The sequence below is a fragment of the Egretta garzetta genome, unplaced genomic scaffold (genome assembly GCF_000687185.1).
Source record: "Egretta garzetta isolate BGI_Z169 unplaced genomic scaffold, ASM68718v1 scaffold452, whole genome shotgun sequence".
Classification (NCBI taxonomy): Eukaryota; Metazoa; Chordata; class Aves; order Pelecaniformes; family Ardeidae; genus Egretta; species Egretta garzetta.
The window spans coordinates 129,670-152,367 of record NW_009258796.1 but is presented as its reverse complement, the minus strand read 5'-3'; the positions used below and the strand labels follow the sequence as shown (position 1 = coordinate 152,367).

The 22,698-nt window shown below is 45.0% G+C and overlaps 1 protein-coding gene across 1 annotated transcript in view; it reads left to right on the top strand.

Moving 5' to 3' along the window:
- The first annotated feature begins 11,905 nt into the window (after positions 1–11,905).
- The window catches only part of MAPK8IP3 (mitogen-activated protein kinase 8 interacting protein 3), a 57,027-nt gene continuing 46,234 nt past the window's right edge, over positions 11,906–22,698 (top strand). Inside the window, exons 1-5 of the mRNA XM_035889345.1 lie at positions 11,906–12,091; positions 15,571–15,691; positions 16,481–16,551; positions 17,305–17,396; positions 19,694–19,717. Of these exons, the coding sequence (XP_035745238.1) occupies positions 11,906–12,091; positions 15,571–15,691; positions 16,481–16,551; positions 17,305–17,396; positions 19,694–19,717 (494 nt within the window). The remainder of the gene's footprint in view (positions 12,092–15,570; positions 15,692–16,480; positions 16,552–17,304; positions 17,397–19,693; positions 19,718–22,698) is intronic.

The window sequence follows — 22,698 nt, the reverse complement described above, 5'->3', positions numbered from 1 at the left end:
TTCGAGATGCAGGGGAGGGGTGTATCCTTCTGCTGGTGAGGAGGCAAACCGGTCTGCTGGAGGGGTACCAGGTGGATCAGATGCAGAATAAGCGCTAAAGTATAAGATGTAGTGCGTTGGGGTCAGGGCGAGGGAAAAACGCTCTTAGAAATGCAGAAGCAGTTTGTCCCTCCCTCTGCTTTTTAGATCTTCTCCGCATAAAAAGTTTGTGTGCGGAATGCTTTTCTTTATCTTAAAAAGTAGATTTTTTTTTTTTTTTTAGCATATTAGAGATGCTGTTACAGGACAAACAGTTGTTGGAAAGCCACTTGCTAATAGTTACCCTGAATTTTTCTTATAAATGGTATGAAGTCTACACTGATTAGATTAAATTAATTTGGAGACTCTTTGCTTTACAAGTTTTATTAATTTAAAGAAAAGTAACGAAATGGATTAGTGACAGGCGGTAGAAACTGACCATCTGATACGTATTTATAATCACTTCTTCATGAAGAATTAGGCTTTCCAAACGTAATGCCCATCAGTCCTTGACGTCTGGTAACCTTACTTTATTCTCACTAATGTTGGAGGAAACCCAAAAATATCCAAACACAGATCCTTCATACAATTCCTCTTTATGACGCTCAAGCTTATGGTGCTTATTAATATTCATAAACATCAGTGTGTTACTAAAAATTACCTTTAAAGTAAAATTAATCTGAGAGAGCACTGTGAGCTATTACTTTATTTGAAGAGCAGTTCCAGATAATATCCTGGATGTTAGTTGATGACGATGGTCTGGGGCTATGGCCAGGTTTCCCCTCAGCAGGTTTACCCACATAAGTCAAGCTGTAATCCCCAAGCGGGCTTTGATGAGAAGCTTTTTTGGGTTTTTTTTCTCGTGATGAAATGAAGCTGCCGTTCATGGCTTGGCAGGTGGATTTTTCATGGATGTTATTGGGACGTGCTAGGTATATGAAAGCAGAACTTAGGATTGGAGTTTCAGGAGGTAGAATTGTAAGAGAAAAGCCAAGAAGGTCTGGGAAGATTTGGACTTACTACCAATGAATCAAAATTAGCTAACTGCCATGGCTGAAGCTTCCAAGAAAAATCCCTAGTCAGTCTTCGCTTTCCTGAGAATGACGCAATCTTTCATCTAGCAGAGGCACCCTGGCACTTTGGTTCTTCCTCTTGCCGGCTGAGGAAGATGAAGATGGCACACACCTCCATTGTCATCAGTTGTTGTGATGCCTCCAAGAAGTTGTAGCAGGCTAGATCCTTTCATGCTGCTGAGGAGGAGGTGTGCAGTGTCCCAGGCGAGAGGAGCTGCTCTGCTCCTGTTCTTGTCTTCTCCTGCATAGTCCTCCGGCAGTCCTGGTGCTCCCATGGGGAGTGCTGGCCAGCTGGTGGCTGCTGTGCATTGACTTCAGGTGGTGAAATGATGTCTGAGCAGTCAACTGGACGGACCCTCTGGCGTTTCCCAGTGGGAACCTGCTTGGCATTTCCAGGAGACTGCACCATGGTACCAAATATATCGCGTTGTGCATGCGAGCCTCATAGGCTCAGCCACGTCACGCTGACTGCGTCCAGCCCTTGCTTACTGCTGTGCGGGGACCAGCAGATGTGTGCGGGGCTGCCAATTCCTCCGTCCGCTTCTCGATCAATGGTGATTTCAGTTCTAGTCCAGTCTTTCAAACATATAGACCATCAGTCTGAGGTTGCACATTGATGTTGGGAAGATTGACAGCTAGTCTGCATGTCCAGGGATGCCATGTGTGGGCCGTGACAAACACTGCAATTCTTCTGGATTTTGTGGTAGAAAATCCCTGCTTTTCTACAAGGTGGTCAGCCTTCAAAATGGATGAATTGGGTGTCGTATTCTGCTTGTCTGCAGTTCACTTTGTAGTCTGTTGAGCTGCAAGGTGTCCAGAATGATACCCTTGGAGCTGTGTCTTGATTGCTTGAGTTCAGGTATCAACGGGAAGCGTTGGACCTTTTGCTCCTGTGCTGGATAGTGGCATGGTCTCCCATGGTTATGGATGGCTGCTGGTGTCTGCCTTTTCTCCCAGTGCCCTGATTCGAAGGGGCCTGCTCAAGGCCCCCCAAGGATGCTATGCTCAACTGGGTCTGACAAAACCAGTTTCAGGCTCTTACTTCTCTATCCTATTCCACCTGGGGCTCGGCTATCCGAACCTCAGGCACTCTGCTTTGTAGCACGAACGCTGGCTGCCTCTCAGTGCTGGAGCCGACCTGCTCACCCACCCGGAGAAGGGAGCAACATAGCAGCATCAAAGCAGGCTTCCCTGCAGTGATTTGTGGAAAGGTTTTCCTGTCGGACACGTGCCGAGTTTCTCCCAAAAGATAATTGTACGTAGTAGTTGTAAATCCTAATTTAAGCCAGCAAAATTAACTAATCTGTTAATGACTGGGTGTTTTCAAGGTGTATGGCCCAGAGGTATCTTTGCTTTTTGACCTCGTTTTCAGAATCTGTCTGAAATTTTTGGTTCTGGGATTCTGTGCTTGAAAAAGGACTGAAAGGGCTCATTTGCAACACGTTTATGCAGTGTATATGGTATATTAAGTAGTGTTTTTCTTAATAAATCTTACGGAGTTCTATGTTTTGTGGTGATGAGGGCATTAATTGCCTGACTCTGTCTGGGTCTGCCTTTCTGTTTCACTATATTTATTGTTGCTAAGTTTCGATATTCTCCCCAGAAGCCCATGGAATGGATTTTTTTTGTTAATGAAATACCCACTGACTTACACTGGGTATAATGGAGTATTTCTGATGTCTTTCTCTACATGGTCTAAATTTGACCTTCCAAAATCTAGTTATAAAGCTCATCTGAAGCTCTGCTAGAAAAGAAATTCGCCCTAACTCCAATAGGAGGGTTAAATTCTGGCCCAAAGTCCTTGCTGTGGAAGCAGAAATGTTCTGTTTTCTAATAGAGGATAACAGACATGGATACTACGTCTGCTGAGTATTTCAGAAAAGTATTACTAAATTGGTGAAAGCTCTGTGCAGCTTTGAGATGCCTCAGGGTTGCTTCCTATAACGATCTGAGCAGCTACCAATACTTTTATTTTTTTCATTTAGATTGTGAAGGTGCAGTGCTGTCCCATATGACACACATCTGCTAGAAGTATCCTTTCCTTTAAGGTGAAAGAAAGGTTCATGGAATAAGGATGAAAAAAAGTATTGAGAGAAATACAGGAGGATGGCCATGGCACCTGGCCTCTCCACCTTCGCGTGATGCTTAATAGGCTCTTCGTGCACAAGGAATTTGTCTCCTCCAGTGTTAGAGCTACACGAAGGGTGTGGGGCTTGGTAGCTTTGCACACACACGCCTTTGGTTTTAAGGTGTGTTGGGTGTACTTGTTTGGATTTGGTATCATATTATCCTTAGTACACCAAAGTGGCTGAAAATGAGCTTCAGTAACTGATTTTAATCATATAAATAGAGATTTCCCACTCTAAATGATCTACTTTATTTTGTTTATCACTTTGTGCTTTTCTGTAGTCTTTTAAAGACAAGTTGCTTCTCACTGGTTCAATGCAATTTGCCTCTATGTTTATGTAAAATAAGGAGACACGGTATTTACACACATCGGCTTAAGAAATTATATTAGTTATAACTCTTACTCCATTTTTGTATTATTAGAAAATGGTGAAAGACTTTGTTAGAGAAATAATACTTTTTCATTTGTGATTTGGACATAATGGTGTCCAACAGATGCTACTGTACTTTTCTTGTTCAGTCTCTCAGTATTTATGTTTAAAGGCACATGCAGCTTAAACGAAAACATCGTTTTTATCCATCGATCGGTATATACCTTGTACTAGGTGCCTTCTGCCTCCAGGAGTTTCCTCTCCTTACTAGCACGACTGGAGAAGTCTGCTTCAGAGGGGCTTCCCGAGGGTGGTGCCTTGGCAGAGTCCTGCGGCGCCTCCGGATCCGCACGGGGGATGGAGCTGGCGGTGGCCGGGCTGCGGGCGCCTGCCGGGGCTGCGCGGGGTCTCTGGGTTCACTGGTGACCTGGTCCAGCAGAACATGCGCCACGGGTTCAGCTTCAGGGACAGCGCAGGCTGCCACGCTGGTTGCAGCCATGGTGCTGAGGTTGTCCCTCTGGCGATGGCTGTCAGCTTCATTCCTTCCTTGGTGGCCGTGGCTTCAGCAGGGACTGTACCCCTGTCTAGGGCCATGCCATGGCCGCGCGGGCAGCAGAACTTGCCTTTCCCACCAGCTACCGTTCTGCTGGAGTCTGGATGGCGGCTCTGCGGCTCACTTGCGTGGTGGTCTTGGGCAAATCTTCTATTCACTTTGTTACAGATTTTTAAACCTGTAAAATCATGATTTAAGCACCTCTGGGGGTAGTTACATGGTTTAACACAGTTTTTCATCAGAGCCACCTTTTGTAGCAGTATTACATGCAATTGCAGCATCTTTGCAATTCCAGCTGTTTGAAACCCTGTCTGCATTTCAGCAGCCCCACCGTGGTCTCACCTCCCCGCTTCCTTTCCTTTCCGTTCCTTCAGCCAGTGGCTTTCGTAGCACGTAGCCCAAGTTGGTTTGAGGCTGCCACATAATTTGCATCATAATTACAGATACAGAAATACATACAAATACATTTTAGTCCTCACAATGGAAGAAAAGTTTACATTACCAGCTTTCACAATTTTGATTTTTTTTCCTTTTTAGAATGTTTGTTCCACTAGTATTTGTTTCATTACCTATTGGTATCCACGCTCTGTTTCTGTTCAGCATTTAAAAACAGTGCATTGGTATCTTTTATCTCCCTCAACAGAGGCTTGTGCTAAGCTATGCAGGAAGCAGAAAACCGTGCCTTCGATAGTGTTAGGTCATACGTGAAAAAATTCAGAAAGAAAAAAAACCAGGGAGGCAAGGGTTTGGATAGTGGCTGTTGGGTGCTCTCCGCTTGCTGCACTGGCGGTACGATGATCTCTGTGGTTTGGGAGAAAACTAACATCCACACTCTTGAAATAAGGAAAGTTATCTCAAACTAGTACTTACCGTGCAGTTTTACTGGGGACGCCTCTGTCCGAGCGTCCAGCTGTCGCCGTACGGCCTGTGTGGGAGCAGTGTGGGAAGCAGGAGGTCTGTGCCTGTCACAACGTGATGGGCGTCCCGCATCCCCTCAGCCTGCGGTTTTAACACTGAGTGATCTGCTATGATCTGTTCATATGCACACACATGTAGGGTAACGTTAGTATTAAATATGTTTGTAGCTATGGTATGCGTAGTTTTAGTGCTGGGGAGTGTCTTGATTTCAGTCGAGTTACTCCAGACTTGATCCCTCCGGACCTCTTCCCGCACAGCAATTTTTTGCACCAAATCTGTTACTGTTGTGCCTCTAGCATTCTTAGAAAGGTGCCCGCTCTCAGTTAAAAGCTTGGGACAGTAACGTTGGAAGGGGCTTCCTGAGTCAGCGTGTCCAGTCCCTTGGTGCTGCAGGCAATTGAGTTACATAATCTGTTTCATAAATATATCAAGCTTTGTCTTAAAACCATTAGTTAAATCTCCTGCCTCTGCTCTTCTGAAAGGTAACCGTCTTCTAAATTGCAGTGGAGGGTTTTTTTTTTATTCGTGGCCTGGTTTTACTGGTTTGTTCTTGTGCCAGCTTTGTCCTTTACCATTAGTAAGTTTTCCCTCTATCAAATATTTATGTCTTTGTGGTGCTAGTGGAAACTGGTCCTGTCCTATCTTGGTCTCCCTTTGCCAAGCTCTCTGTCCCTCGTTGAAGAAGGCGGGCAAGCTGGCCTGTGCCACGTGTCCTAGCACAGAGGTGCCTGTGTGTCCCCTGTCCAGCCTAGCCCTGTTGTACAGGGTGCTGCATTCCCCTCCGCCTTGAGTAACTCTTAGCTACGTCTGGTGCTGGGGTTGATCCTCCTTGAGAGGAGGAGGAGGAAAATGGGTGGTTTTCCAGGTGCATCTTCCCAGTGCTTTATACAGCAGTGTGAATGCGTTCTTGGGAGTGTCCCAGTGTCACATGGCCTTTTCCAAAGTCCTAGGAATAAGATTTATCTGAGGGCTGTCACTTCCACTAGCACGGTCCCGTGCAGCCTGTGACGTGGAGCGGCGGGAGGCAGCAGCACGTCCCCCTCCTCTCTCTGGCCCAGAGCACGTCACTGTGGGGCCTGATTAACTGATTGATCTGTCATCAGCTCCTTCCTCTTGACCCTCCTCATCACAGCAGAAATGGCTGTCCCTGTGTACATGCCCTTGCACTCATGTACTCTTCAATCCCAGTATTGCTCTGGTCTTTGGCATCATCCAGCTCTTCCCCTGTGATAGTTTGGTTCTTTTTGGTGCTGATGGCACCTCTTGGTCTTGTGTCACCTGCAAAACTTCACAGTTGTACCTCCTTTCTCGTTGGCCGTGCTTGCCAATAGAAATATGGGGACAGGCTGTTCTCCATGCAGTTTAGAGAACTCCGCTAGCAGCCTGTCCCTTCTCTGTGCACCCCTTTCCTCCACCACATCTTCTGTCCCAAGCAAGCGTGTCGTTAGTCCCACCAGGAGATGTGAGCGGCAGGACGGGCAAACTCTGTGTCTCAGGCAGAGCTGGAGCAGGGTCGCGGATGTGGGAGGGTCCCCTCTGCCTCTCCTGGCTATGCCATAGGACCAGGCCTCCTTCACAGAGACCATCTTGAGAGAAAGGTGATCTTCCTTTGAAAAAAGACTCATGCCTTGAAATAGGAATATAGGAGATGGTAATCTCTGCATAAATCAACAAAAAAGACATTTATTTCACAGAAGGCATTCAAAGACCAATCTATGACTATAGAGCATCTAGCAGATAAAAGATGTCTTTTTGACTTCTTGAAGTTAGCAACAGGAACAAAAATCTCTGTCTCCAAGCTCTGCAGATGTAAAGGAAATGTCACTTCACTAGAAGGCTGTATGCTTTTGTGGAGATGGAAATGTTCCTTCAGGAGTGCATTTGTCCGAAGAAGATAGCAAAGATTCAGACACAGGGCGTAGCTCAGAGCATCTTTCCATCAGGTAACTGTGTGCCATGTGCCCTTCTGGACTAATAAAGTCCAAAAACTAAGTTAAAAATACAGTTAAAATGGCATTATTATGGGTCAGAAAAAATGGGAATGAGATGGAAGGGGTTGTTCTCTTTCACGACATTTTGGCCGTTCTACTAATAAATGGCCTTGTTCGTGCCAGCTTTATTTGAGGTCCAAGACCTCAGCCAAGGAAGGCTGATACTTACTTTTCCGTATTAAATGCATATTTATGTGTAAGCATCTTCATGTGTATTGGCATTATGTGTGATAAGTATTCGATATGGAACTATTAATGTAGTCATGCATTCCTAATATAAACCACCTCCTGGTCCCAAGGCTGAAGCATAGCCTAAGTGGTACTGTGAATATAGCTTGAACCTCAGGCCAAGCTCTGCAATGAAAATGTAAGAGTTTTTATATCGCAGCTATCGCAACCGTGACTGCGTAATTGCCGAACACACCAGAGATGGGTAACCCACGCGGAGTGCGGCAAGAGACGTTGGAGAACACAGTTGGGATTGGCTGAGTTCTGTAGTAAGTGTGGGATAAGATTTTGAACAAGCATGAAATTTGAGACGGTAAATTAATTATCTGTGAGTTTTAAAAAGTGTGGTGTAGTCAGGGGTTTTTAATTGTTGAGTGCTTCATTTCACAGTTGCAGCTGAACTTCTTTTCAGCTTGTGGACTGTCTGCTGTTTGTTAGCGCGCTGGTGGGAGTGTTTCAGTTCTGTCTTTCGAACTGTGTCTTATAAAATTAATACTTGAGATAGCATCTTCTTGTTTGTGGTAACTAAGATCCTCCTGAGATGGAGAAGATATGGGCCATTATTAGAATCTACGCTTACTGATTGCATTATTTTCTTGTGGCACAGTCGCTGTTTGGGGTCTGTTTTATATGGATTACAGATGTACTGGGGTTTCACTGCACATCAGTGCTGCTGGGGAGCATCCAGGCTGCAGGGGGATGGGGGGTTCACTCTCCAGGTACCGCGGCTGGGATTGACCTGGGTGACCTGGAGGAGGGTCTTCTGAAGGCAAGGGTTTTCCAGGGGAAAGGGTGAGCATTGCTCGGAGCAGCCCCAAACCCATGGGTCTGTCACCTTGGGGCATCGAAGGGCAAGGTGAGTGATTATCAGGTGAAATGCAAGGAGACCCTTGGTGGAGGAGGGGCTGAGGGAGAAGGGGCACGCCTTAGTCCCGTTCGACAGCCCCTGCTCTTAAGCGGATGTGGGCGGAACTATGACCGGAAGAGAAGGAGAAGCCCCTCCGCATGGACAGGTGATCTGTCCCAATCACGGTAGCGATGGAGGCGTGTGTGTAGTGGCATTCTACCAACCACAGTGTGACATGTGTGTATGTTACTGTTTTCTGCCTATATATGCTTTTGTTAGCTGCGCAATAAAGGAGAACGACCATACTCATATTGAGACTCCATCGTTACTCCAAGCTGACTTCCCATTCCGACAACCCTTTTTACCTCTTGGTGAAACGCTGCTCTCGGGGAGCCAAAATGTTTCTAGAATTCATGTCATGTTAGATACAACACATTGGGAATTCGGGTTGCTTTCATCACTGTGCGTGGGCTGATGGCCGTGTTTTTCTCTTTGTGTGACGGTGTGTTTCGGCTGTTGGGACCAGTGAGGGAGAGCGGCTTTAAGTATTTGCAAACCCTTTGTTTTCACAAGGGAAACACTAAATATGTCTGTACTGTCTCTCTTCTTGATAGAAACTAGGAATGTTTTCATTCAGTGGAGTCAAGTTAACGTTGATGTAAGGCAGACAAGACCCAGTTCCTCAATCTTCTACTTCATCTTTGCTAGATAAATGACTTGACTTGATATAAAATGCCTGCAGGGATGAAAATCTGAACATACATTCATAGTTTGAGATTTTTAACTATTTGTTGATTTTTACAGAGCTCTCTAATGCTCTTCTAAAAAAGTAGCTGCATCAATGTAGGCTGGCTTATAAAGCGAGAAGCAGAATTCCCCTGATACTGACTACTTAGATGGAAGGGATTTCCTGAGGGAGCATTTCGCTGATGGCCGAATTGGAATTCTGAGAAGTGACTTAGTTTAAAGATCCTTTTTCTCATTGTCGAAGTGAAAAGATTTAACACTGCTCCCGAAGCTCTGGCGTTGTTGGTGTCTGCCTGTGGTCATTGCCCGTACAGGAGCTACAATAAGCCAGCGTCAAATACTGATCTGAGCGTCAAGTGCTACGTGGTAGACATCTGCTTTGTAAGGAAGTGATGTCTCCTCCTGAAGTTGCTGCTGAATGAAATGGCTCCTGTTGAGGGAGCAGAACAAGGTCTTCACCTTGAGCAGCATGTAAAACTCATCAGCTGTGGGCCTGATTAATGGGATTAGAGACTTGGTTTTGAACAGGCCAGATTTAAATAGCCAGGAATTGGCCTCTTTTCTTTGTTGTGGCTTTCTAAGACAAAATACTGTCAATACAGCTCCCTAAATTACCAGCCTAATTAAGTGCTGCCAAGGAGCTGTGAGGTGGGCTTCGCAGCCGGTGTTGCCTGCCCGGTCTGTGGGCTTCCCGCAGGTGAGGTGGCCTCCCTGGGCAGTCGCGCGGCACGAGCCCGTCCCCGCGGCGCCGGCAGACCGCTGTTCCCTAGCGGATGTCTCTGCCAGGTGCGTATTCCTCGCTGCTCCACACCACGCTGCTTCTGCCCCCCCAGCACGGCCACCTCCTGCCAGCAAAGGGGCGAGGGGACGGGTCTGGGACTGAGCCCCGCGCGCTCCCTTTGGGGCGCAGCGCCATTGCACGCGCCGCCAGCCACACCGACCCGGCCGCGGAGTAGGATTTCTGCATATATGTGCATCTCTGGCGCTTTGCTTGATTTACCACTGATGTGATGTGATGATTTCTGATGATATGCTACTATTTTTAGTCATTTTCTTCCTTGGCAAAGGCAGTAAAGCAGGAAGCCAGGCGACTGGTATTGTACCACTGCTTTTCAGAGGAATACTCATTCTTTTGCCTTAACACGGTTTTATGCTGGATATTTTCCCTGTAAAGACCAGCGTGTGAGCCATTGTTGTTCGTCATAATCCTGGGTTATTACAGACCAGTTATCCGGCTTGAAATCTGGAGATAGATGCTGGCAGAAAAAAGTCCATGTGACTAATTTTTGTATATAGCAGTTTCATACTCCAGTTTTCTTAGCTTACTGTTTACCTGTAACTGTTCATATTCAGAAATTGTTCTTTGAAAGCAAGTGTAGAGGTTCTGGAAAAAATAGTGAAAATGATGAAAAATAATAAAAACATTAATGCTGTGGTCAGCCTTGCTGTTGATAAGCACGTGTTTTCTTATTATCTGGTCTTTTTTATTCCTGTTTTCTAAGTGTCTTTACTGCATCTCCATAAAGATGGAGCTGTGAAATCACTGTGTGTGGGTCTGAACTGAGCTCTGTGCAGTGGGACCATCAGAGAAAATGAGTTGCAGCATCCGGCTCTGCAAATGAGAAACCCCCTGAAATCAAGGGCAGCTCATAGCAGCAAGTTAAGCCTGTGGTTATTTGCCAGCACCATTTTTTTTTTGCCTCTTGGCAGCACTAAAGTGAAAGAATGCAGTCAGCAAATTTGCATTTCAGTTCTTAAACTTAGTACACTGGGCATTTGAATTCGTGGCAGAGTTTTTTTGTAAATAATGCTATCTCAGTTATTTTAAGATGTCTTTAAAAAGACTAGAACGCTACGCTGTTTGATTTTTGGGTTGGGTTTTCTTACCCTGTTAAATATTTAAGTTTATAAAGAAGCAAGAGTAATATCTGCAGTATCTGCTTTCAGTAAGTCATTGGAATTTGTACTGTTTCTGAGGCCAGCAGCATGAATTTGATTCACGTGAATACTCTTTTCCCTTCCAACGGCTTGCTGATTTTATTTAGCACCCAGAGAGACGTGGAGCTTCATCTTTGTGCATCGAACCTTTGTGCAGCATTTAGATGGGATTGGCTGTGCACAAACTTGGATGAAAAACACAAGAAATTAGTAAACCAGAGGGATTCTTTTTCTATTCTGACTGGTTTGGGTGCTTTTTGTAAACATCACAGACAGACAATGTTCAGGTGGGAAGGTGACTTTCAAGTTCGTGTCCCCTCTGCCTGTTTATTCTTAGGAGGTTTAAAAGGTTGGGGTGAAATCTTGGTCCTCTTCAATTTACTGAGAACATTCCCACAGTAAGGCCAGGATTGTACCTCCCCATCTCTGTAAGAAGTGGGAAATGTGAAATGCCTATAGATGTTTGTTCACTGAGCTGCATTCGCTCAATAATACGTGCTTGGTTTTGAAGCACAGCTGCTTCTCTGAGTTTGGTTAATGTGAAATTAAAAAAAAATGGAAAGACTTTATTCAGTTTGCATTCTCTATTTCTCTTGGTACGAGTTCCTAGCGACACGGGAAGGCAAGGGTTGGTGCAGAGAGCAGCATGTGGCAGGGGGATTTGCCGTGTGCTAGGGGGTGCTCCTGGCAGGATGGGTTGGGGCAGGAGAGAGGCCGTAGCCAGACCGGGCGATGCTGCTTGGCTGGGCCACCCGCAGTGGTGTACTGCGGTCCACGAGCCGCAGCCTGAGGACCACGGCACAGCATCGTGCCGTAGGCAAAGTGCTGCCTCTGCTGTCCCTGCTTGGGGAGGCTGTTGTGGACAAGAGCAATACAGATGTGCCTGAAGTGTCCGTTTGCCCCAGACTCCTTGCGCTGCTTGGTTGTGCCCGTGGATGTGCTCCTATTCCTGAGCAAGGTCATTTCAATCTCTGCGGCTTTCAGTGGCTAAGGCTCTTCCCTGGATGCTGTGTGAAATGTCTGCTCTTGGCTTATTGGAAAAAAAGTAAAGCCTGCCTGCATACCCCGATGAGAGCCCACTTGCGCTCGGAAGGATGAGCGGCAGTGACGGCGTGTGCCAAGCTGTCTCCTCAGTCAGGAGCGCGCTTTCCTCGGGGACGGCCCTGGCGGTGAAACTTCTCCTCCTCATCCTGCTGGTGTGGCCGCTCACTCCTCTCTGGATCTGGGACTTTTCCTGCTCTCGGCCCTTCAGACCTTCTGATGCCCAGGGCGGACCCCAGGTGAGATGGGTTCTGATGCAGGAGCAGCTAAAAGGCGCTTCACAGAGAGGGAGAGTCAGGATCCCGTGGGTCCCGGCACAGAGATGTTGTTCGATCTCTTCAGCAGACAGGACAGGATATACTGCAATACATTTATCTGAAATGCTGTTCTTCCCTGACAATACTTAGGGTAATATTAATTTTTAATATTGTTGTCTCCGTGTCCCTCTCTTCTCCAAATGGATAATTGATTTCAAGTTTTCGGTTTCTTTGATTACTTTTAGGTTGCAAAACAGGACTGAATAAGACTGAGCCATATTTGTAGAAAACTTAATCTTTCAATCAGTTTCCTCTGAATTAAACCAAACCAGCATAGCAAATCCAGGAATCCTATTAAAATGACCTACATAGCGGGACTAAAATTGAGCTGGTACCTTCTTTTGCTTCCTAATTTACTGTTGATAAATCTGTGAATGTTTTCCTTGAGGTCCGTTCATTTTTATTGCTGCTAAAAACCTCATTCCTGCCCGGCCTTGGATGGAGCACTAGGAGCAGGAGGGCATCTCGAGCCAAGAGGTGAAAGCTGAGCCGGTGCGATGTGTTGGGGATTTAGCCCTCGGCTGTAATTAAAAGGGTTCGTCAGTAGAGCTTTAGCACAGAGTGGTTCCAGCAAAACCCTGCGAGGAGATGGAGATTATACCAGGAAAATAGCTCTCTTGTTGGTGTAGCTTCGATCAGTCCTCCAAATGCAGCAAGTTAAACTGCTGCTTCTCGAGCTCTGTGCCTCAGGGTAGCTGTGTCGGTCAGGGTTTTTTTTTCCTGTTTACTCATTCTGGAATTATATCGTTATTCTGGAAAATGTTTCAAGAATAAATCTGAAAACTTACAAAGCAGATTGCTTTGCAAATTTCTCAAAATCCATAAAACAGATTGCTGGATATTTGTGAGTGACTCAGGGATTTCGTTGTTTAATTGACATCTCAGAGAAAAATGCTTACTTAAAAATCTAAAACCTTGTGGTCTTACAATTTAATTAAAAAGTGAATGTTTAGCCTCTGAGATGACTCCTTTGTAGTGGTAGAAAATTATTGACATTTCTGGTATTTCTAGAAAATACTGTGGGAAAACAACTGGGGGGGGGAACCCTTATTGCAGTAAATTTGGGCAGGAAGGAAAAGAAAGTTAAAAGCCCAGTTAAAGATTAAAGGCAGTGCAGGAAAAGGAGATGTGGCTAAAATGTGTTTGATTGTTTCTATAAATACAGGCATGTAGGAATGCAAACTGACTCATTATTCAGATGGATTTACTGAACAGTTTTAAAAGTCTGCAAGAATAATAAATGATGTAGCTGTTCAGTCATCTATGGAGAGAAATCCAGTTCGCAAACATAACGATGGCTCCAGTGGCACTGCTGATTATTCCAGTAAAAGTAATAGGAAATGTGCGCAGGGCTTATCCTGAGAATGCAGTCACGATACGGTGTGTATTGTTTCAATCTTACTGTGCATTTAAATGCATTCATTTCCCTGGGAATCCTACCCCAAAACGATTTTCACCAGTCTCTCTTTTAGAGTGCAATGAGGCTGTACTTTGTTAAATTAAAACTGCTATGCCATCTTGAGCGGCGTTATTTGCAGAGAGCAACTTTCCCGAGCGCAGATTACAGAGGGTGAGAGGCGGCTTCTCTTCCCCCGTATTCATGCTTTGGGAAGGAGGAGGTTTCAGCCAGGTGATGTGCCTGTGCTGGCGAATCTGTTCGAGCTTGACCTAAGGAGCGTTTTGCAAACAGAGGGAGAGGCAGAGCCGGGAGCAGAGCATCCTTGTGAGCTCCTTGTAGCCCCGAGTTACCTCCTTCGGGCTCCTCTTGGTCTGTAGCATCTCGAAGGTGGATTAAAGCCGTCTTGGCTGTATTTCCTGCTCTTTCTCTCTTCCCCTGCAGCTCTGAATCCAGGGCAGCTCCCGGCCCCAGTCCTGCTCAGCTGATGGGTTTGTGTTTTAATTACTGGGCTGGTTGATGCAGGTGACTCTGTTGTTCTAGTTTCCTTGGATGTAGCCATTTAGGATCAATGTAACGGGACTTGAATTTTTGGGTTCGTAAGGCCAGAATAGGACTTGTTCTGAAGCTGGTGAGATAGCTTTAGTACCCTGCACCATTGTAAGCATGGTGGCACTGCGCTTTAGCCTTGGTTTGCTGTGGGGATGATGTGTGTGGTTAAGAGAGCAAACGTTTCCTGAGCCTTATGGATTTTTCCACAAGTTTGTGTCAGGGGTGTTACTAGAACCGGCTCAGTTTCTGACTCCAGAAGTATGGATTATGGGTCATTATTGCATATGGATATGCATTAGTGTTGTGTGCAGAAAAACTCTGGTGACCATGAATAGCACAAGGACCAGGCTTGCTGAAGTGTACTCAGAGATTTGAAGGTGCTATTCACTTTCCAGGGACCCCGTTTACTTTAAACATTTCATGAAAGCAACTGTGACTACAGCTCTTATCAAGAGTAATGTGTAATATCAGCTCGCTACAGTGGAGCTAAATTGAATGTTCCGCATGTTTTGCTTTGCTGCGCGTGCTAGTATCCAATGCAGAGAATGACTAAAGCTCCCAGGTCAAAAGTGACATTTTACAGAAATAATAGCCTGAAATTATCTGTTTTTCTGTTGTGTTTTCATGGTTAAATGAGTATCTCTCTCAAAATCCTTTCTTCAGTCCAAGGTTCTGTGCAGGAGTCTGCACTACCGAATGCACAGCTGCCCCTTTGCCGTTGCTGATGAGAGTGAGCAGCAATGATCCCTTCCCTACCTTCTCTGCCAAGAGCAGCTAGCCAAGCTTTTTCTTGCTAGGTACAAATTTGTTAAATTCTGCTGCGAGAATCTCCTCCGCCTGTTTCCCTTCTCCTTCCCTCGCTCCTGCGCACCACAGAGCCCTGCTCGAGTTTGCGGCTGGGGCAGGTCGCTATCTCTGGCTGCAGAGGTTGCTTCCAGCTGCCCCAAGTTGTGGATGAGTTTTCCACAAGACTTGCACGTTTCTGCAAAACTTACACACCGTGCGAATTAGAGTTGAAGCTTTCTAAAACCGCACAATAGAAGAATTGGTCCGAAGGTTTCTGACATATGTATTTGTAAATATATGACCATAGAAATAGAATTTGTCTTCTCAGACATCGAATTAACAGGAACCAAAATTCAGCCTGGCATGAGGAAGAACATTGCTGAAGATGACAGAGTTGCGCTGGTTTAAATAACTCATGTTGGACCATAGTTTATGTATTAATTATACGTTAGATATAGCTAATACTTTCCCATATAAAATAGTCTCTTCAGCTTGATTGAATATTATTGGACTAATTACAATACTTAAAAATTCTTATTCACTATTTTGTAATTTATATTCTCTCAATTTTTCTTTTTTTTTTGAGGAGAGGAAAAGTCATGAAGGGCAAACACATTTTACATTTATTCCTCATCCGTGTCTCCTTCTCTGCTTCTTCCCTATCCAGAAGTTTATAGAGTTTGAAGATGCACTGGAGCAGGAGAAGAAAGAACTACAAATCCAAGTGGAACACCTTGAATTTCAGACTCGACAGCTGGAGCTGAAGACCAAAAACTATGCAGACCAGAGTAAGCAGAGTTGTATACCAGACACGATTATACACTTTGCCTTTGACGCACATATACTGCTACTTTGAAAATATTTTTCATACTTTTTTGTTTTTTTAATGTAATTTATGCAAAGCCTTGAAATGTCTGGTTATCCCTTACTTTGGTATAACATCCTGAGCCTTCTAAAGGATGGGATGTATCCACACTGATTTAGTAGAGTCTTCATTGTTTCTCTTGTCCAGGGCTTGTTCAGCCTCTTCAGGTGCAAGATTTAGGCGACTGGTGAAGCTTTAGAATCTGGTTTCCAGTTTCCCCTTGTCCCCCTCAATGGAATCTCTCATTTTTTCCTTACATAAATGATCACATTTATTTGTTTGCTTGCTTATTTATTTATTTTCACAAATACTTCCTTAACATGTGCAGCTGTGTTCTGTTGGTGAAGTTCCCCTCAGAATTCATTGGCACTTTGCCCAGTACTCCTGCTCCTCAAATAGCCAGAGGTGCCCATCCCAGAGGGTAATTTAAATTGTTGTCAAACTAGGACACTTACGGGGCACCAGGCTACTGCTGAAGAACTGTGTTTCTATGCTCTTATTGCACTATTTGGTCTGCTCATTTCGGGAACATGCAGATACCCATGAATTGAGTTTGTAATTAAGACCAGATCCCACAGTGTGCATTATTCTGTTTCGGTTTGTTTTGTTCAGTAGGTATAAATTAATTTCTAACAAAATATGTTTTGAGACTTCTAGTTTCTTTTGAGAGCGTGATGTGTATTAGCTGATGGTTGGAATCTTCTCTTGGTAGTTTCACGACTGGAGGAACGTGAATCAGAAATGAAGAAAGAGTATAATGCTCTACACCAGCGTCACACAGAGGTAGGATGTCATCTCATTATTTATAAATAAATAAACTCTTAGCCTGTATGTAAAGTCATGTCAAAGAATTCAGCTTTACAGCACTAGTGATGACTAGAGCTTCTGAACTTTGGGAACATCAAAAATATCTGAATGGAGGGGTTAAAGAGGATGGAGTCAGGCTCTTTTCAGTGGTGCCACTGACAAGTGTGGAGGCAGCTGGCACAAACTGGAACACAGGAGGCTCCCTCTGAACATGAGTAAAAACCTCTTTACGGTGAGGATGATGAGCATTGGCACAGGTTGCCCATAGACACAGTGGAGTCTCCATCCTTGGGGCTATTCAGAAGCCACCTGGACATGGTCCTGGGCAACCTATTCTAGGTGGCCCTCTTTCACAAGGGACGTTGGACCCAATGGACCCCAGGAGGTTCCTTCCAACCTCAACTGTTCTGTGACTCTGTGAGCAGTGCCCCACTACCTCATCTCCCATTGCCAACGAGCCTCCAGGAAGCATCTTATGTTATTTTTGGATATGCTCTTTCATGGCTCTTCTGTTAGGTGATTAAGTTTAAACCATTTCCAACGCTATTTGCTGTCAGATTTTCTGTCAGATTATTCCATTCACTTATCATCAGCTTAGAAGACGAGAGCAAAGACAAGGAGATGTGCAAAAAAAGGAAGGGGAATGGATGCTGGAGAACATCAAACAAAAGTCGAGAACAAACATTTTCTTCTCCTCTGTTTGGCTCATGGATTTTTCTCTCCTCACAGATGATCCAGACCTATGTGGAACACATTGAGCGATCCAAGATGCAGCAAGTTGGGGGAAATAATCAAACTGAGGGCAGTCTACCTGGGAGAAGGTAGGGCCATAACCTCTCCGTGATTAATATATGCCACCTGGGAACTTAGAAACTGAGTGCGCGTATTTGAGAGAGAGAAACCAAAAGCAGGATCCTCCCATGTGGGCATGGATTGTAGCTGAAGCTTCTTTGTAATGATTTGTGGGTGAGTTGTGGGTACGTTTTCTTTCTAAGGCTTGATGACAAGGAGCTTTATGTGTTCTGTTACAAAGCTTAGGCTTTGTCATGCTACTGTTGATGGGAGGCCTCTGGAAAAACACGTTTGTGTTCTCAGGTGGCATGTGAAAGGTTTATCAGTAAAATGGATGGAGGTGTCAAAGTATTTGCGCGCGTGCATGCGTGTGTGTCTTTGTATGTGTGATAGCCAGCAAAATGGTTGCATTTAAATGCATTAGCCATCATAGGACTTTGTTTTCTCTGTCCCTTCAAGGGAAGCTTTCTGTAAGTCAGTCACCCAGTAGACCCACTTATGCCCAAGAAATTGATTTTCCTCCCTCCCCATCCCCCTGTTTTCAGAGCACCAAAGCCATAAGAAACAGCCTTTGCTTAAAGAAGGCAGCGGTAGGAAAGAAGTTCAGTATATAGAAGGACTAGTCTTTTGTAGTCTTAGAACAAATTTGAAGCAGAAAAGTTGCAGTTACACTGATTTCAGCACAGATACATCTGGTTTTAACTGGTATGTGAAGGAACCAAGTGCTTTCTTTCTGGTGATACCATATACCAGCCAGGAAGGAGAGATGCAGTTATGTATGAATCAAGGGGGACCATTTACCCTTCCTCTTCTGGCAGTCGAACAGTCCTTCCAGAAAAGAATGCGTTCCAGTATTTCTTCTAGAGAGGAGTAGCTAAAGGCTGTTGTTGAGTGGGCTCTATAGTGAGTTATCTCCGTGCTCTGTTTTCTGCAAAACAGTAAATTAATCTCAAAACAGAGTGGTTTAGGAGAATGAAAGTAATTACAGAATACAGTGTTAGGGGTCTGGCTAAAACTGGGTTGTCTAAAATGTAAAAATCTATTGGGGGGAAAAAAATCAAAAGATAAGTGGCGGCCTTCCTAGGCAAGAGAAACAGGCATGAGGGGTGTGGAAAGCAAGAGAAGACATGGTATAAAAAGAACCAGTAGTTTGTAGGTGTTCTTCTGTTCATAAAATCTTCCTTATCAGACTATTTTTCTTCCTTCTCCTCTCCCTCGCGGTCTGGAAGTCCATAGTGAGCTCCCAGAACACAGTCTGATCCTAGTGTTACAGCTGAAAGCGCATAAGTGCGTTAGGCTTCTTTCCTTTCCAGCTCGCCCTTCTGTAAATAGGAACATGTCTGTGGAAGTACTCGCACAGTAAAATATATACAGTACCATAGGCAAAAGCATGCTTAGGGCCTCTCTCTTTTAAAGCGTGGTTCAAGTATGCACCTGCCCAGTTTGGGTTGGACTGCATGGTATAAATTGATTTTAATGAGATTTTCCTTCCCTAACTTGCAAATAAGCTGATATTAATTGTGGCTTTATGTTACCATTCTGTGAAAGAGATGCGCAGTGAACAGTGCTCTGGTTCTATCTGCACAACTGCCACTCCCTGCGATGAAGGGCAAAATTTTCATCAAGAATTGCCTCTGTACATTAGAGAAATTACTCTTTTACCCTTTTAAGTGTGGCGTATTGCTCGTCTCCTTGGAGAGAAAAAAAGAGAAACGTTTTATGTCTGTGCAAGCCCCTGATGGGGCTGTGATCTGAGCTTGTAGGAGCCACCAGTGGGAAATGGGACTTTTTCCTTCATTTCAAGCTTTGCACTGTCCGTGTGTGTGCGTGTGTGTAGTTCTGTGTTTGCATACGCTTGTGCGCAAGCACTTGGGTCAGATGTGTGTGGTTGTGTCACGACAAGGCTGGGTGGGGGTGAACACCAACGTTTGTGTGTCTTGGTATGCTGATGGGCACTGGGGGGGCACGGGGACAGTTTCTCATGGCCTGTCACACAGATTTGAGTGCATTTATTTATTTTCATCCATGGACGTGCTTGGGTGTGTTAGACTGCATAGGGGTGAATTGTAAGTACACAGAGTACGTTTGCCTGTCACTTGGGAGAAATTTGTGCAAGAACTGCTGGGGGTGTGTGTATCTGCCGCCATCCAAGATGGGTCATGAGTACGGTGCACGCTTCCACGTGGGGTGGATTACAGTGCATGCGTCCCCCGTGTCTGTTGTAGGGCTGCATGTTTGCATGACCTCTGCTCTCTAATGATTGTTTTTTTGTCTTGCTTTTTGTGCAATTGCCGCTCTGTTTTGGCTGTTATGTTTGTCACTGCAGTCATCGCCAGTCATGGAGGAAAAGGTAAATCCTATTGCTGCATCTTAACTTTGTTAATCCTACTTTTGGAGGTTGCTGTCGAGTGGCAACAGTGTGATGCTGGGGATGTATTGTACCGGCACTCTGTCTGCTGGCACCCGTGTTAGACTTGCTTACTCGGGTGAGGCAGAGGGAGCCACCAGGCTGCTGGGGTAACCACAGCAGGATGAAGTGTGTACTCAAAGGCAGAAGATGCAGAAGTTTGGTCCCAAAACAGGATGAGTCCTCTGTGATTGGACATTTACACTTCATGCCCCAGAATGTTTTAAAGTCAGCTTTTCTCCCTTATTTTACAACAGAGTACAAAGCATGTATGTTCTCCGGGTGGGGCAGAAAGTGCGGGTCACTGTTAGTAGCTCTCTGAAGGCACCTCTGACTTTGGGCTGGGCAGCAAGTTCTGCACCCGGAGCCTGCAAAGAGAGCAGTTCTCATCTTTAAACGCTGGCAAACAAATTGTAGTTTTGTTGTTCTACAAGCTTTAGGATGTTCCTTGTAGAGCACCCTGATCCCAGGTTTTGGCTACTGCAAACCTTTCTTGAGGAGTTTGCTGTTTCCCTTGTAGCTAACGCAAGGTGGAGCTAACCAAATGTTAAGAGTCGCCCTGTACTGGAAAGAATTGGGCGTATGAGGATTGCTCCAGCCAATTTAGACCAGCCCTGAGGATACTCTGAAGTTCTTTGGTAGTAAACCTCAGGACTGCAAAGCTCAAGTTAGCTCTTCTGTGGTGTTTGCTCTTTCCCCTTCACTGGGAGGTTCAAAAGATGTTTCTAAAGGAGCTCAGCAAGGAAAATTCCTAACTCCCTATGTTAAAATCCTTTCCTGAAGATCCTACAGCTTCTGATGGCTATGGAGGCTTTGTCCATTTGTTCTCTGTTCAGCAGGGACTGAAGTTCATACGTTTCCTGTACATTCAGTGGAGTGCCACGTCTCCTTGCGCGTTAAACGTGCATGTGTTTGTATACGAACGCAGAAAGAAGCTATGGGTTCTCAAAAGAAATCTGAAAGAGATTACCTAAAGAAGTAGTATAATTTAATGTCTGTCAGCATATGTTTGGGATAGCTCATGTTTCTCAGTGCTGGCAGTGAATTACGTCAGGCCATCCCAGCATAGTCAGAAAAGCATTTATATTATAGCATGTTGTTAGATATTCTGACCGGACCACTTGTTTTGCAAGGAATGATTTGCAGTTGTAGGAGATTTTTCCCAGCTACGTACACCTGTGAAGCATGACTCCCTTAAGACCCTCATTCTAACCTGGAGAAGAGGAAAGATAGGAAACCAATGGTTAAAGCAGCTCAAAAAATGGCCTATTTTTTTTTCTCCCTGAAAAGAATGATTCTTTTGCAGTAGACTCTTTTGGACCCTTGAGTTATTTCTTTAACTGTAAGACTAGGAATTTTCTGTCTTTGTGGCCTAAAGTTCTAATTTTGAATCTCTTCATAATCTCTTACACATAGCTGACTGTAATTCTGTGGTGCTTAGATCAGTACAGTGCCGGGGGTAAAGATGTCATATTAAGGAAAAAATTGCCCTAGTATGTTATTTAGAAACCTAAACCACAGCTGTTAGAAACTTTCAGGGTCTTGGAATGATAGCAGTAGGATAAGGAGAGGTAAATACAGAAGACAGACCCAGGTAAATGTATTTGGCATCATGACCTATTAGGAGCAGGTGTAATAAATGCCAGGATAGAGGTCAGAGATGGGTATTTAGGCAAACAGCAGTAGAATGTTTTCTGTAAAACTTCAGCAATTGTTAGTATTTCAAATTAAGAAGCACCAAGATGCCTTTTGAGTGGAAAGGCTACAAGGAAACTGATAATCCTTATCATACATGAATGTGGTTTTGACTCTGTTGAAAGATGATTGCATCTTCTCTGTAAAAGACAGCTAGGTTAATCAGGTTGTGCCAATGATCGGTGTTCCTCTAAAATCCAGTTATGTGCTGCCTTTGGTAAGAGGGTTTGTCTAGGAAACTTCCATGTATGAGTCTTCAGGATCTTCAGGAGAGCATTTTAATGTAGACTCTTAGGATCCCAAACCTCCCTGCTGGACCACACTGGAAACACGTTTCTGCCCCTCCTGCCTGTCCCAAGATAGGCCACAGCAAGTGACTGTTCCTCAGCATGAGTGACACCGACACAGCGGTGCAGCACACTGTTGGCCGGGCAGTGCTGAGAATGGGAAGGTTGGGCGTTTTGGTTTTCTTCCACAAGCATTCTCTCCTCTGCTAGACCCTCCAACTCCTTCCTTTGTAAATGAGCTGGTGTATGGACCATCTCCTGTGTTGGTGCGCTTGTGTATATCCCGGGGGACCTTAGGTCCTGCCCACCATCACGGGTGAGGTGGTTGCGATGGTTGCCTAGCCTGGTCATCAGACCAGTGCTGATGATCATTAAAGAAAGGCACATGAAGGTCTACTGTTGTTAATACTGGTGTACAGAAGGGCGGATTTCATCACCCCGTACCAGTAAGCGGAAGCCTCGTGCAGGAGCAGGTGAAGTACCATCATTGAACCCCTCTGCGGCTGCATGTCACGCGGAAGGTCAGCTTAGCTCATCTCTGCAGGGCCACTGAAGTCCAGCTAGGAGAGGCTGCTGGAGACATCTCCTAAATGGATGTGTGCTCTGTCCCTGCTTTTCTGGCACGAAACTAGCTGCCGTTTTGGGCATGCTGCTGCAGCCTTTCCTACCGCCACTGCTTGCTCTAGGTTTTCTTCCACTGGACTTTGGTCTCAAAACCTGTGCAAGCTTTTATATTCAGAATCAAACCCACAGCTAGCTGGTCACCTGCAACTGCCGGAAAGAAGAGGATGAAGAAAATGTAATGACAGACATCTGGCAATGTGAATGATGCATTCATTTATATCTCTGTTTAATTTCTGAATTGTGAGTGCATTGTAATATGGATATGGAGAGAGGATCAGAGAGTACAAGTATTATTTTTCTTCCCTAATATTGGAAGTG